The sequence below is a fragment of the Panthera leo genome, chromosome A2 (genome assembly GCF_018350215.1).
Source record: "Panthera leo isolate Ple1 chromosome A2, P.leo_Ple1_pat1.1, whole genome shotgun sequence".
Lineage (NCBI taxonomy): Eukaryota > Metazoa > Chordata > Mammalia > Carnivora > Felidae > Panthera > Panthera leo.
Genome location: NC_056680.1, coordinates 152,983,949 through 152,996,549, shown reverse-complemented (window position 1 = coordinate 152,996,549; position 12,601 = coordinate 152,983,949). Strand labels below are relative to the sequence as shown.

At 49.4% G+C, this 12,601-nt stretch overlaps 1 protein-coding gene across 9 annotated transcripts in view; it reads left to right on the top strand.

Moving 5' to 3' along the window:
* Positions 1 to 12,601, top strand: part of HIPK2 (homeodomain interacting protein kinase 2) — a 184,083-nt gene that overhangs the window by 55,609 nt on the left and 115,873 nt on the right. For all 9 annotated transcript variants that reach the window (XM_042926327.1, XM_042926307.1, XM_042926296.1 and 6 more), the window contains one exon: positions 4,130 to 5,213. In XM_042926327.1, coding sequence (XP_042782261.1) covers positions 4,130 to 5,213 — 1,084 coding nt within the window. The remainder of the gene's footprint in view (positions 1 to 4,129; positions 5,214 to 12,601) is intronic.

The window sequence follows — 12,601 nt, the reverse complement described above, 5'->3', positions numbered from 1 at the left end:
CCACGCGCATCTCCTCTCTGGTCCCGGGCATCTGTCACCAGAGGTAGCCAGCGATGATTTCCACAATTTTATGACCCTTGGCTGTCATCCCAATAACAAATAAGTCATAAGCCATCCTCTTCCCCTCTGTAAATTTCCACTTCTACACTCTGACCTTTCTACAAAATGTTTTTGAAACAGTGAAAATAGAGAAAAGAGCCACTTCTCCCTTATGTAACATCAGCAACTTTCTTCCAATGCCATGCGACCCTTCCCTCCCCAAGTACTTGAGGGTTGAGGAATGAGGGGCACATGAGGTAGCAAAGGACAAAGGAAACGCTTTGCCTCCAGTAGATAAGTTACTGAAAGTCGAGGGACTGGTTATTTCTACATAGTGGACAACATCTAGGACAATATGAATATTTAGTACTGGTGACTATAGAAAACAACATTTTCAGTATTACGACAGAATTAGAGGGAGGTTGACTTGAACAGAAAGAGCAATGGGGAAAAAATAGGTAAAGTGTAGATTCTGAATAAGCAAGCCAAAATGGTCTTGCCGGGCAGAAAGATGTATATGAAGGTGTAGTCATTTTGCATAGGTAGATATTGGAGTTCAGGATCCAAACAGGAAGGGAAGCCTTTCTTAGATCTACGGGATCAGGATGAAGGTGGGGTTCCGAGCAGGTGCTGGGTGTCAGGCTGAGGCTGCTTGTGGACGGTCAGAGCATGTCCAGACTGAAAGTACCGATAGGCTGTGAGTGCTGACATCAGGGCAGGAGATGCCCAACCCCTGCCTCGTTTTTTTTTTTTTTTAAAAAGCCTTGGTATGGGTGGGAAGATAGCTACAGGTTTTTCTTTACTTTCCAGGGGATGGCCAGGTCCCATAGGTGCCTATGACTGGTCATTGCTCTATGGCCAGAGAGCTAAGCTCTCCTGGAGGTCTGGCCAGTTAGAGTGCTTTTATTCCATCAACTGAGTGCCTGCCATGGATAATAGAAACTGTATCTCTTGGACCCAGAATATAAGCTGGTTATGGAAACATGACCTAAATGTGTAACAAGCGAAATAGCACAAAAAATAAGTAATTCAGCTCAACAAGACAAGATTTTGCAAGGCAGAGGTACAGTTTGTGGCCAAATGGATAGTGCATATGGTAAGTGCTGTAGGGGAAGAGATTCGGGAATGATCACTGTGGGTTGGTGAGGTCTGGGAAGAGGAGGGATACGAATTGTCTTGTCTTTGAATAACTTCAGAGAAACAGTGAAGGCGTGCCAGATGAGGGAATGGAGATAGGAGTGTGGAGGTAGGACATGTAGAGACATTCTAGAAACAGTGATAGAACTGCTTAATTCAAGTTGGGGGTTGAGGATAGTTCTTCGTTGGAGATGAAACCAAGAAGGTAATTGAAATTGAATGTGATAGTGTTAAGTGAGAGAGTCCTCAGCTTTATCTTGTAGACACTAAGAAGACACTGAAAGTTTTTGGACAGGGGAGTAATGTGCTTAGAATTATTCTAGGAAGATTAATCTGGTGAACTGAACATGGACAAGTTAGAGGAAAAGACTTCTCAGGTAGACCAGATGTTGGCATTTGCCCTAGTCCTATTAGGAAGTGATAAATAAATGCTTTAATCATGGAAGTGGCAGCCAGAACGGAAATAAAGAGATGGCTACAGAAGACATTTTGAAAGAGAAATTAATAAGATTAGTACGTTGTCCATGGATAAAAGAAGACTCATCAAAGGTAAATCCACATTTTTGGAACCAAGTGACTAGAAGAATATTCTATGAACAGAAAGGGAGATGTTAGAAAGGGGCGTGAGATGGCTAAAGTTTTAGGAGAAGATAAGGAATTCAGCTTTGGGAGATAGTCTTTGATGTTGCAGGAGGCAGAACTTCCTAATGGAAGATAAGAGGGAGAACCTGGCCTGAGATAAACGGTGGGAGTCACCCGCATAAAAATGACAGCTCAAACTGTTTGAATGAATATCTTCCAGAGAGAACAGAGTCAAAATGTTGGAAATACCAACATTTTAAAGGAGGAAGGGGAAAAGGAACCACCCAGGCACACAGTGTGCAATCAGACACTGGAGGAGGAGATTACAGATTCTCATAAGCACAGATAAGAGCATCGAGAAGGAAGTTGTGGTCAGCATATCAGATGTTGCAGGGAGGTCAAGGAGAATAGGGGCTGAAAAGGGGCCATTGGTTTAGGCAATTAGGAAGTCATTTACCTTTAAGAACCTTGCAGAACACAGCGCTATAGTGTGTGGATGTGCGGGATGGGGGCGTAGACTAAGGAGAGAGCCTTGAAGAAAAGGGAGCATAAACCACTGATGACAGGTGAGAAGGAAAAAATTAAAGGGGGAGAGTATGGCTGTTACTCTTCTTACCTTCTGAGTTGGGAATGTGTGACACGGTGACACAGGAAGGCAGAAAAAGATTAAGTCATTGATTTGCTTGGCAAAACTTTATTAAATACCTACTAAGGACCTGGATCTAATTAACAAGCAGAAATTGAAAGCTCTGGGAGAGGGAGAGGACAGTGGAGGGAACTGGAGAGGAGGAATCATGAGAATGAAAGGAGATTTGGGGGTTGGAAATGAGAGACACAGCTTCCTCTGAGACCGGGGAGAAAGCAGAAAGGATGGGGGCTGGATGTAGATTCAGGAATGTTCTGAAATGAAGAGAATAAAGGTGGAAAGCAAGATTGCAGGTGTTGGGCTCCTGGACAAGTGGAAGGTGTCTGCTGGGAGAGAGGGTGGCTAGGGTGACAGGTGACAGGGTGTGAAGGAAAATGTTTAATGACCACTCTAGGTAATGCCAGGGGTCTGAGACAGGAACACAAGGATGGCTAGACACCAGCAGTCCTTGATGGAAATCCCACTGTCCTTGTGCTTCTATGAGAAATGGTTATGGCATATCTGGGTGGCTCAGTTCACCTTGATTTTGGCTCAGGTCATGATCTCACAGTTGTGAGACTGAGCCCCACATTGGCCTCCACGCTGGTCATGGAGTCTGCTTGGGATTCTCTCTCTCTCCTCTTCCCCTCTCCCCTGCTCTCTCTCTCCTCCCTCTCTCTCTCTCTCTCTCTCTCTCTCAAAAACGAATGTTTATCAACTACAGTTAGATGATGAGCAGTGTTTGTTTCCACTTTCACCGTTAAGAACTTACCTTCCTCATTTCATTGCCTTATTTTTCCTTGATACTTTTCTATGATTTTTGTTTGTTTTTAGAATCATCAAAATTCTAAATTGTGCAACTATTCCAGAGTTATAGTCTAATAGATTTCGGAGGTTATCTAAATTGTGGCTGAGATGTTGGTACGAAAGAACAGTACTTTATAGATAAATTTATGGATAGATGAATTCAGCAGGAAAAGTTAGTGAGTAGAGCCCATAAATGGTGCTACCCACTCCTTCCCCCCCACAAAAAAAGTAAAGGTTTCAATGATATAAAACAAAATAAATGACAAAATGTTTTATTTAGACCATCTAAATGGAAGCATCAGACTAACTGCTGATCTACTCAGCCCTAGAGAATTCATTTAAGGTGACTAAGATCCCAGGGGATAATTACGGTTCATCCAGAAGCTACCGGATCATGAGTGGCGCCATGCCTGGACCCGTAGAGGAAGATGTTTCTTCGAACGAGTTAACCCAACAGGGTCTGTGACAAGGAGTAGCAGACCATGTGGGACAATTAAGTCTAACAGTTACCTGGGCCACCTGATACAGTCCTCGGTTTTAGTAGGATTGCAACCCAGCGAGAATTGGGGAAGAATCTGTTTCTATCCCAAACGGTATTTATAAAAACAAATAAGTCACGAACAAAGACCTGATATTCCAACTCTGTATCTGAGTCTTGATTGTATTCCTGACTGACTCTACAGTTCTCCCCCTCCCCACCCCCCACGGTGGCAGGCGGAACACGAACTCCTCGGCCCCACAAACTGAGTGACCAGAATGTGCTTCCCCGGGGTGGGGGGGGGGGGGGGGTGGATACATTCACTTTCCCAACCTTGCTTTGAAGTGGGAGGAAAATATTCTCTAGGACCCAAGCCACCGGTCACAGCTGAGATGAATCTGCTGAGCTCGTCCGTTTCGTGGCGACTAAAATATGTGTCTTTCCCTTTCTTTTCCTCCTAGGTATGGCCTCACATGTGCAAGTCTTCTCCCCTCACACCCTTCAATCAAGTGCCTTCTGTAGTGTGAAGAAACTGAAAGTGGAGCCGAGTTCCGCCTGGGACATGACTGGGTACGGCTCCCACAGCAAAGCGTACAGCCAGGGCAAGAACATCCCACCTTCTCAGCCAGCCACCACAACCGTCAGCACCTCCTTGCCGATCCCAAACCCAAGCCTACCTTACGAGCAGACCATCATCTTCCCAGGAAGCACCGGGCACATAGTCGTAACATCAGCAAGTAGCACTTCTGTCACCGGGCAGGTCCTCGGCGGACCCCATAACCTGATGCGTCGCAGCACTGTGAGCCTTCTCGATACCTACCAAAAATGTGGACTCAAGCGTAAGAGTGAGGAGATTGAGAACACGAGCAGCGTGCAGATCATCGAAGAGCATCCACCCATGATTCAGAATAATGCCAGTGGGGCCACTGTAGCCACTGCCACCACATCGACTGCCACCTCCAAAAACAGTGGCTCCAACAGCGAGGGTGATTACCAGCTGGTCCAGCATGAGGTGCTGTGTTCCATGACCAACACTTACGAAGTTTTAGAATTCCTGGGCCGAGGGACGTTTGGGCAAGTGGTCAAGTGCTGGAAACGGGGCACCAATGAAATCGTGGCCATCAAAATCCTGAAGAACCACCCGTCATATGCCCGGCAGGGTCAGATCGAGGTGAGCATCCTGGCCCGCTTGAGCACAGAGAGCGCCGACGACTACAACTTTGTCCGCGCCTACGAGTGTTTCCAGCACAAGAACCACACGTGCTTGGTCTTTGAGATGTTGGAGCAGAACCTCTATGACTTTCTGAAGCAGAACAAGTTCAGCCCCTTGCCCCTCAAGTACATCCGCCCAGTCCTCCAGCAGGTAGCCACAGCCCTGATGAAGCTGAAAAGCCTCGGTCTCATCCATGCCGACCTCAAACCGGAAAACATCATGCTGGTAGATCCGTCTAGGCAGCCGTACAGAGTGAAGGTCATCGACTTCGGTTCGGCCAGTCACGTGTCCAAGGCTGTGTGTTCCACCTACCTGCAGTCCAGATACTACAGGTAAGGCCACTCTCACAGAGACGAAATGGCGAGGGCCCGGTGGCGCTCACGGAGCATGGGCGGTGGCGGCCACTGTGGGAGAAGCCAAATTACGTGCCCACGGTTGTTGCCCTCAAGTGATCTTAGTTTAGTCAGAAAACGAGGACACGTGCACGTGGAATTCATGGTCAGAGGCCATGCGAGACCGGAGCCGAGTAGGCTTCTCGGCATAGACCTTCGGAGTCAGAAGGGAATCCCTGGAGGCTGGGGTGAAGGGCACCGCCGGGCAGTTAGGTCCTCGTGGGTGAGAAGGATCCAGGCCTGGACGGGGCGGGCACCACCGAAGTCACTGCTGCAGGAAGCCTCCAGACTTGTACGGGAGATGAGGAGGACCCCCGCCCGCACAGCGGGGCACCTGGGTGGTGGCAGATGTGATTGAAAGGATAAACTGGGGTGTTGGGGTCTGAAATACCAGACCAAGGGGCCACAGCTGCATCCTTAAACACGGAGCAAGCCCTGAGGCGGGTGAACGGGGTGGCAGGACGAAGGTGAGGCGGGGAGAATGACTTTTCTGTCCCCGGGGAGGAGGCAGGGCAGGAGGGTGAGGTGTGGCCCAGGGGCCAGTCAGCTCATGCCGGGTGGGAGCTCCAGGTTTGGAGCCCTGGATGGGGAGTGTGGAGTTTGCATTCCTTCTGTCAGTCAGCAAGGATTGACTGCCCTTCCAGCGTGTGCCAGGCACATTGCTGGGCCCCGGGGTACAGCACCACAGACCCCGGCCAGACCCTCTGGAGTCTCTGGCATACTTGCTCCCAGCCCTGGCCCGGGTGTTGCAGTCACCTATGGGGGTGGGGGGGGAGTGAGGGGTGGAGTTGAAAAATAAGCCGGGTGGGGTCCTAATCCCCACGAGCTGAATCAGCCTCTCTGGGTGTGGGGTCATGCACGGATGTTATTTTAACAGCTTTTCTGGGGATCCCAGCACAGCAGCTAGGGTTGGAAACAGCAGCTCTGGTGGGTCCCCGGATGAGAGAGCCGGGGTTGAACCGGATCCCCCCTCTCGCTGAGCTGTGTGGCGTGGGCTTGTTGCCTTGTTTCTCCGTGCCTTCACTTCCTCACCCACCAGCTGGGGAAGTCCGGTCACCGGCCTCGGGCTTGCTGGGACGATGCGCCCTGGTGACGCTCACTGTCACCACACCCCCCGAGTGCCTCGCTCACTGTCCAGCTCGTGGTTGGTGTGTGAGGAGCGGGAAGGAACGGGAAGCAGGAGAGTCCGTTCTGGGGAGACCGTGATGGGCGGCGTTTGAGGTGACGGTGAGCAGGCCCGCGAGGGTGGAAGTCGGCGAGGAGCGAAGCTGAGCTGCCGTGAGAAGCCAGGGCCGACCCACATTTAAGAGGTTGCCGTGTAGGCCATAAAACCGAAGTCCCAAGACTCGTGTGTGCCTGAGCCCTTCTGCCCTGATGCTCGCGGCCACTGAGAAAGGCTGCGAAATGTGCCAGAGGCAAGTGGGCCCGCGGACCGGTCACCCATCCCCGAGGCTGCCCTCTCCCTGCTTCATTTACCGCCCTCAGCCTGCAGGCCTCCGCAGATAACCTCACACCTCCTTCCCTGGGAAGTCTGAGCCTACAGGTCGTGTCCCCGCCCCTTCGTCATCCAGTGGGGCCTCACCGGCCTCTGGGACCCACCCCTGCTGTGTCTCGGGGCCCTGGCCCGCCCTCCCCTTTAGAAGGCTGGGCCACAGCAGCTCTTCAGGCTCTACCCCAGTCCTTCCCCAGCGTTCCTTTCCCACTCCATCCAGATGCACGGACACACCATCTCCCCGGCCCAAGAGGAGCCTCTGCTGACCTCCGCTCCTGGCCTCCCTGCCTCCCTGCCAGCTCCGGGAGGGACGGTTCTACTGCTCACGTGCTTGCAGTCTGCCGTCTGTCCGTCTGCTTTGGAGCCACGTGGAGAGGGAAACCATGAGCCGCGCCGTGGCCAAGGGGGAGGCGGGGCCTGAGCTTGGAGGCTGTGGGATAGGGCCCTGCGTGAACCCCCAGGGAAGGGTTGAAGGACAAGGACATGCGGGGGTGAGACAGCCGACGCATGTTCTCTTTAGAAAGTGCTCTTCTTCCAGGGGTAGCTCTGGGCGGCGTGATCGCCCTGTCACCTTCGCAGGTCTGGTTCAGGAATAGCTGGTGTTCGGGCTTTTATTACTCAGTTACCCTAAATTGCCATTCAGCGAACAGGTACCAGTGTTATTTGCCTTTACTAGAAAGTGAACATGGCGACTTATAAAAGGACCTTTAAAAACTGTTCAAAAGGCAATGCAGGAGTGCCCGGGTGGCTCAGTCGGTTGAGCATCCAACTCTTGATTTCGGCTCAGGTCATGATCCCAGGGTTGTGGGACTGATTGTTGTTGTTGTTGTTGTTTTTCTTTTTCTTTTTTTTTTCTTTTTTTTTAAAAAAAGGCAATGCATACAAGTTGTCAGAGCACAGCTTGATGGATCCAGTAACTTTGACTTTGGTATTCTTTATGTCCTCACATCTTACCATCTTGTGCCTGTCCCTTTCCCACCAGATGGTCTCTGCAGTTTACTTTGCTTTTGTGTCTGCACCGGGGGCCTGGGACCCAGCTCGGGGCATCTGGTGGGCGTGGAAGGCTTCTTTGCAGACAGTCCCAGGGCTCTCTTTAGCTCCTCCCTCCCCAGCTTCCACCTCTGGCCCCTGCACCCCCATTACTCTTGGAAGGTCCTCCACCTGGGTGTGATGTAACTCCTTTTCTTTGGCCCTTAGATGACTGTTAACCAAAATTCTGAGCAGGCTGACCTCTTCCTCCTCAGGGTCACTTTGGCCAAAAAGCTTGCTTCGGGTCCTTATAGTGACTTTCTGCGCCCAGCTCTGGATTCAAGGGCACAGTCAACATGAAAGCCAGCCCAGTTTGAGGCCTATGTTCTGTTCCTTCCCCAGGCCTCATCTGAATCCCAGAGTAGTTGGCAACCATAGAGAGCAATCCAGGTGTTTGAGGACAGTCTCCAGCTCTATCTGTGTTAGTCCTAGCTCTGAGGGACAGCCAACTCCAGGCCACATTTATCTAGTTGATTTTCCCAATTGCATTGCCTCTTATGGGGACTGGGGATGGAAAGAAAATCTGCAATTGTCCATTGTTAATCTGAGAAGGAAGACATTTACAGCCATAGCTTGAGAGAATGTGTCTGTTTGAGCTGCCTGGGATAAGGAAGTCAGCACACTGCATCTGTCCTTCTGTGGATCCCTTGGTTCCCTCAGCATCCCCCTATATCTATGCTGGGGACATTATCCCCTGGGGATCTCTCCCTTTCTTTCTTTCTTTTTTTTTTAAACGTTTATTTATTACTGAGAGACAAGAGAGAGACAGAGCATGAGCATGGGAGGGGCAGAGAGGGGGAGACACAGAATCCGAAGCAGGCTTCAGACTCTTAGCTGTTAGTACAGAGTCCAACGTGGGGCTCAAACCCACAAACAGTGAGATATGACCTGAGCCAAAGTCAGACACTTAACCGACTGAGCCACCCAGGCGCCCCTCTCCCTTTCAAAGAGGAGGACACTTGCATGCCCTTCCTTATTTTATTTTAATTTTTTTAATGTTCATTTTTGAGAGAGAGACAGACTGTGAATGGGGGAGGGGAAGAGAGAGAGGGAGGCACAGATTTCGAAGCAGGCTTAGGCTCTGAGCTGTCAGCACAGAGCCTGACACAGGGCTCGAACTCACGAACCGTGAGATCTGACCTGAGCCGAAGTCGGACGCTTAAGCCTGTCACTCCTTATTTTAAATGGGACAGTATTAAATATCATCTTATTCCCTTGCCCAACGTGTGATGTGGAAACAGTATGACATAGACGTTCCTGTCCTCGGCCCAAGGTACCTGGAAAAGTAGGTGGTGTTATGGGGAGGGAACTCTGGCATTTGGGTGGCCGAGGTTGGGGGCATATTACTGCAGCCGCAAGCTCAACTGTGAGTTTTTCAGGAAACAGAGGCTCCTTTTTTTAGTTTTTTATATCTGATGCATGAGTATCCCCTTCCTACTTGACCTTCCAACTTGAAGGTCTGTTACATAGTTAACTGCCAAATTCCGTTGCTTCTCAAACTGTATGTTTCATAAGGATCACCAGGAGAGCTTGTTAAGAACACATTTCTACCAAGGTCCTGCCCCATACCCACCAAATCAGAATTCCAGAGGAGCGCCTCCAGAGAGACTCTCCACTCCCCCCCTCCTCACCCCCCCCCCCCCCACGCACACATACTTCAATGTACACAATTGGGGGTGAGCTTGTGCAGGTGGTCTCAGGTCCATTCCAAGAAATACTGCTAGGGAGAAAGATTTCCTTAATGGTATCGCTTTTCACATGCTCACACCCTAAGAAATGGAGTCGTAGGTAACTTACTTTTGTTACCTCACCTTGGAAGTCTCTGCCATTTCCTTATTTGATTCTACATCCATACCAGTTTTTGTGGGGCTTGTTTGCTTTGTTGTTGTTGTTGTTTTCTGGTGGAGGGAAAGCCAATGGTAAATTGACATGGGGGTATTTCCACTATAGGCGTGATCAGCAAACTAAAAACAGGACCAAATATTAAGCTCTACTCTCAGGAAAAACAAATGGAAAGACATGCCATTCAGGCAAAGGATAGTCAGTGATTAAGATGTGTGGATTTTTTTTTTTTGTTTCTGGCAATTCAGAACACTCCGTCTAGACTTAATTTGGAACACTTAAGACCGTTACTAAAACCTCAAAAAAACAATGGGCATAAAAATTTAGGACATAAAAAATGGCCAGATAATCTCCTTCTTTAGAATAATCTAACCTTTTTTTTGTCTGATTCTTTTGGTTGCAGAGTCTGTCTTCAGATTGGTTACATGGTTGTTTTAGGTGGGGTGAAGGTCTATTTTAATTCAGTTCCATTCATCTGCCATTCACTAGGTACCTACTGTGCGTCCTGTGGCAGATCTAAAGGGAACGAGGTAAGGAGAGATCACTCATCTGGAAGAGTTTATGGTGTCTCTGAGGTGATCACAGGACACAAACGAATCACCCGGAGTGTAATTCCGATGTTTTGCTATTGCCAGTGTTTGATCACGCTGCAGACACTCATTGAGCCTTGGAGGGAGCAAATCATGAGCAAACCAGTTCAAGAAACTTAAAGTCCGTGAAAGAATTTGCAAGATGGGCTAACAGGGAAGATTTATAGAGCAAGAGCTGTATCGGAGGAATGTTGAGGTGGGTCTTACAGGAAATGAGAGATGGGGGTAGGGGGGCCTGGGAGGCACCAGGATTGGCATAAATAAGGGAAGATGGTCACATCTGGAAGGAGCTGAAGGCTTGAGTCGGAAAGTAAGGGTTAGGGGAATCAGGTCTGATCGTGGACATTAACATAGGCATATGGGGCTTGGATTTAACAACAGAGTAATTGAACGAAGTTAAGGATGTTAATGAAGTTATTCCACGGGAATGGCAAAGAAAAACAGAGTTGGGGAAACGCAGAGGTTAGGAGACAGTACTAGTTGTTTAGGAATAAGCCCTGGATTATGATGCCTCCCCCCCCCCCCCCCCCCAGTATAAATGTGAACACTTTTAGTGCATTTAACTTTCCAGGTACTGTGACTGCATAATTGGCCTAGAGGGGATAGTTTTCTATCCGTTTGTTTTGCTTTCTTTTGTTTATTGACCTTGCTTTCTCTAAAGCACAATTCCGAAGCTCTCGTCTCTTTGGAACCTGGTTTCAAATCCCACCCCTGCTATTGAGTGATAGGCTCTGGAAGAGTCGGGAGGCTTCCACCCCTCTCCTGGCCCTGTGTGTCCCCAGCTCACTGTGTTCTACTGAGTCACTGATAGAACATCAACGGGGCCATCCACACTCTTGCATCTGGACCCCATTATGACCAGGGCCTGTGTTTGGCCGTATGGTGGGTCAGAGTCGGTGGTTTTGTCTGTGGCCCTGGGACTGTTTTCTCTCCTGTGGATTGAGTTTGGCCTTCTTACCCCAAACTGGGAGCCCTCCATGATCGCCTCTCTATGAGGAGGGGACACGGCACATTCTAAAACGCCGTACTCTGAGTCACTTCAGAAGAGGGGCATAGCTTCATAAAGCCATAAACATAAGTAGTTTCAAAAATTACGTAACTTGTACAGATAATAAAGTATAAAAGATGCCTGACTAGAAGTTAGGTTTGATTGAAGAGTGTAGAAACCAATCACATTGCAGGCATTGGCTTTTTAAATGAGTCTTTTGTTACTAGCAGATAACAACAGGACAAGGCTCCAGTTTGAGGGTATTAAGTGAAATACTCAACCCATTGACAATCCCATCCACCCAGGGAGACGGCCATAAATACGTGAAAGCTTTTAGCTTTCTGAGAAGTAACCAGTAAGTTGTCCAGCTGGTAGGTTATCTTCAGTTTCCCTTTACTCATCTCTGGGACCTTGAACCGTACAGTGAAATAATTTGAAATTAAAATTTTCTTACTGGAAAGCTCAAGTGGGAAGCTTCGTGTGTGCTCGACTACATCGGCCCAAGTGCCCTTCCCTTCTACGCGCACCCACGTATGCAAGTGTTCGTGCACACCAGCTGCGTGCCACAGCGTAAACCCGTGCATGGCGTTTGCAGACAAAGGTGTCCTTGTGAGCGCCTTGGTGGCAGAAGCTGACACGCGGCTGCAGCAGAGATGCCAACGGGCACAGGTGTCCCCCACACCACCTCAGGGAAGGACACACACGGACACATGCAGCGGACAGGCACGTACATGCAAAGACACACACGCACACCTTCAAAGACCGTGAAATAACCTGCACCTTCACAGACCACACGGGCAAAGCCGAGCAACCCTAGAGATTGAGCAGTGTTAGTGCCCCGGAAACTTGGCCCAGCTTCCTGCCTTGCTGCAGGGATACCAACTACGTGTCCCGAAACCTGAGGACAGTGGGCCAGACCGCTTTGGGGCTGGGCCCGAACCACTTTGGGCCTCGAGGCATAAGCCTGTTGTTTCCAAAGTGTAATCTAAGGATCCTCCTGCCCCAGAACCACCCAAGTACTTCTCAAAAATGGACATTCCTGAGGCGCCTGGGTGGCTCAGTTGGTTAAGCATCCAGCTTCGGCTCAGGTCATGATCTCACGGTAGGTGAGTTTGAGCCCCGTTATCAGGCTGTCTGCTCTCAGCACAGAACCCGCTTTGGATCCTGTGTCCCCTTGTCTCTCTGCCCCTCCCCTGCTCACTCTCTCTCTCTCTCTCTCTCTCTCTCTCTCTCTTTCCCTCTGTCTCTCTCTCTCTCTCTCTCTCAGAAATAAGTAAGACATTTGAAAAAATTAAAAAATAATAAAAATAAGATGGCGATTCCTGAGTTGCAAAGCAAATCTAATGCACAGGCTCTCTGGGGGTGGGGCCAGGTGACATACATTTAA